The sequence below is a fragment of the Salvelinus sp. IW2-2015 genome, linkage group LG26, assembly GCF_002910315.2.
Source record: "Salvelinus sp. IW2-2015 linkage group LG26, ASM291031v2, whole genome shotgun sequence".
In the NCBI taxonomy this organism is placed as follows: Eukaryota; Metazoa; Chordata; class Actinopteri; order Salmoniformes; family Salmonidae; genus Salvelinus; species Salvelinus sp. IW2-2015.
Genome location: NC_036866.1, coordinates 6652021 through 6653521, shown reverse-complemented (window position 1 = coordinate 6653521; position 1501 = coordinate 6652021). Strand labels below are relative to the sequence as shown.

Sequence of the window (1501 nt, the reverse complement as noted above, 5' to 3'; positions counted from 1 at the left end):
TATTTCAGATGGTTTACATATTTATGCATTGGATGGTTCTCTCATTGAGCAGGTTCCCGCCTATAAATATCTGGGATTTTGGCTTGACAAAAATGTGACGTTTAAAAAATTGTAAAAAACATACGGATGAACTTGTTAAGATTTAAAGTAGGCCTCTTAAATAGAAATAGTTCCTGCCTCTCCATAAACAGCAGGAAACAGGATGTACAGGCAACCTTCCTGCCAGCTCTTCATTATGGTGACAACATTTATCAGAATGCAGCAGCCACTTCTCTAAAACCCTTGGATGCAGTGTATCATATCAGGCCTCGCTTTATCAGAAGTGGCAGGTTTAATAATGATCACTGCATCCTTTGTCAAAAGGTCGACTGGACCTCTAAATTCCTGTAGATCACTTCATTTCTCCCTTTTTGTTTACAACGCTCTGCTGCACAAGCTTCCAACATATCACACTTCCCTGTTAAAGTAGAGAAATATGATGCACCAACGGGCTCACAGGGTTGGTTAACTCTTGATGTCCCTTGTGTCTCTACGTAGGTTAAATCGATWAGCCTTTGGGGATCACGCATCAGAGGACTATTTTGGGGCCCTAAGCCGCCTGGTTACCTTTGAAGGCGTCGGCCTGCTGCTCCACTGACTCCCTGACCATCTTCCAGAAGCAGTCGGAAACGGCCAGACTCAGGTTCTTAGTAGTCACCTGGTGGGCCTTCAGCATGCCGTCTCTGGGGTGGACAGAAGGACACCGGTCAGGTTAACGTGTTCCAGCGCAGTTCCATTTCTATTCAATTAGAAAAATTATATAATTGAAAACCATGGCCTTTCACCAAATGAATGAATTGACTGGCAATTCATTTTCTAAACCAAATCAGATGGAAATGTGGTTGGTAGGGAGTGAGGACACCCACCTGAGTAGTCTACTTGGTAGGGAGTGAGGACACCCACCTGAGTAGTCTAGATGGTAGGGAGTCAGGACACCCACCTGAGTAGTCTAGTTGGTAGGGAGTGGTCCTCACTCCTGCCAATCTAGAATACTCAGGTGGTGTCCTACCTCCCTGCCAACTAGACTACTCAGGTGGGTGTCCTGACTCCCTACCATCTAGACTACTCAGGTGGGGGTCCTGACTCCCTACCACTAGACTACTAGGTGGGTGTCCTGACTCCCTACCATCTAGACTACTCAGGTGGGTGTCCTACCTCCCTCAACTAGACTACTAGGTGGGTGTCCTACTCCCTCCATCTAGACTACTCAGGTGGGTGTCCTACCTCCCTGCCAACTAGACTATTCAGGTGGGTGTCCTACTCCCTACCATCTAGACTACTCAGGTGGGTGTCCTACCTCCCTGCCAACTAGACTACTCAGGTGGGTGTCCTGACTCCCTACCATTTAGACTACTCAGGTGGGTGTCCTACTCCCTGCCAACTAGACTACTCAGGTGGGTGTCCTGACTCCCTACCAATCTAGACTACTCAGGTGGGTGTCCTACCTCCCTGCCAACTAGAC

General features: G+C 47.8%; 1 protein-coding gene across 1 annotated transcript in view; it reads right to left on the bottom strand.

Annotated features, from left to right (window-relative positions):
• LOC111952488 (dynamin-like GTPase OPA1, mitochondrial) overlaps positions 1–1501 on the bottom strand; it is a 100041-nt gene that overhangs the window by 61407 nt on the left and 37133 nt on the right. The window contains 1 exon segment of the mRNA XM_070435379.1: positions 607–722. Within this exon segment, the coding sequence (XP_070291480.1) occupies positions 607–722 (116 nt within the window).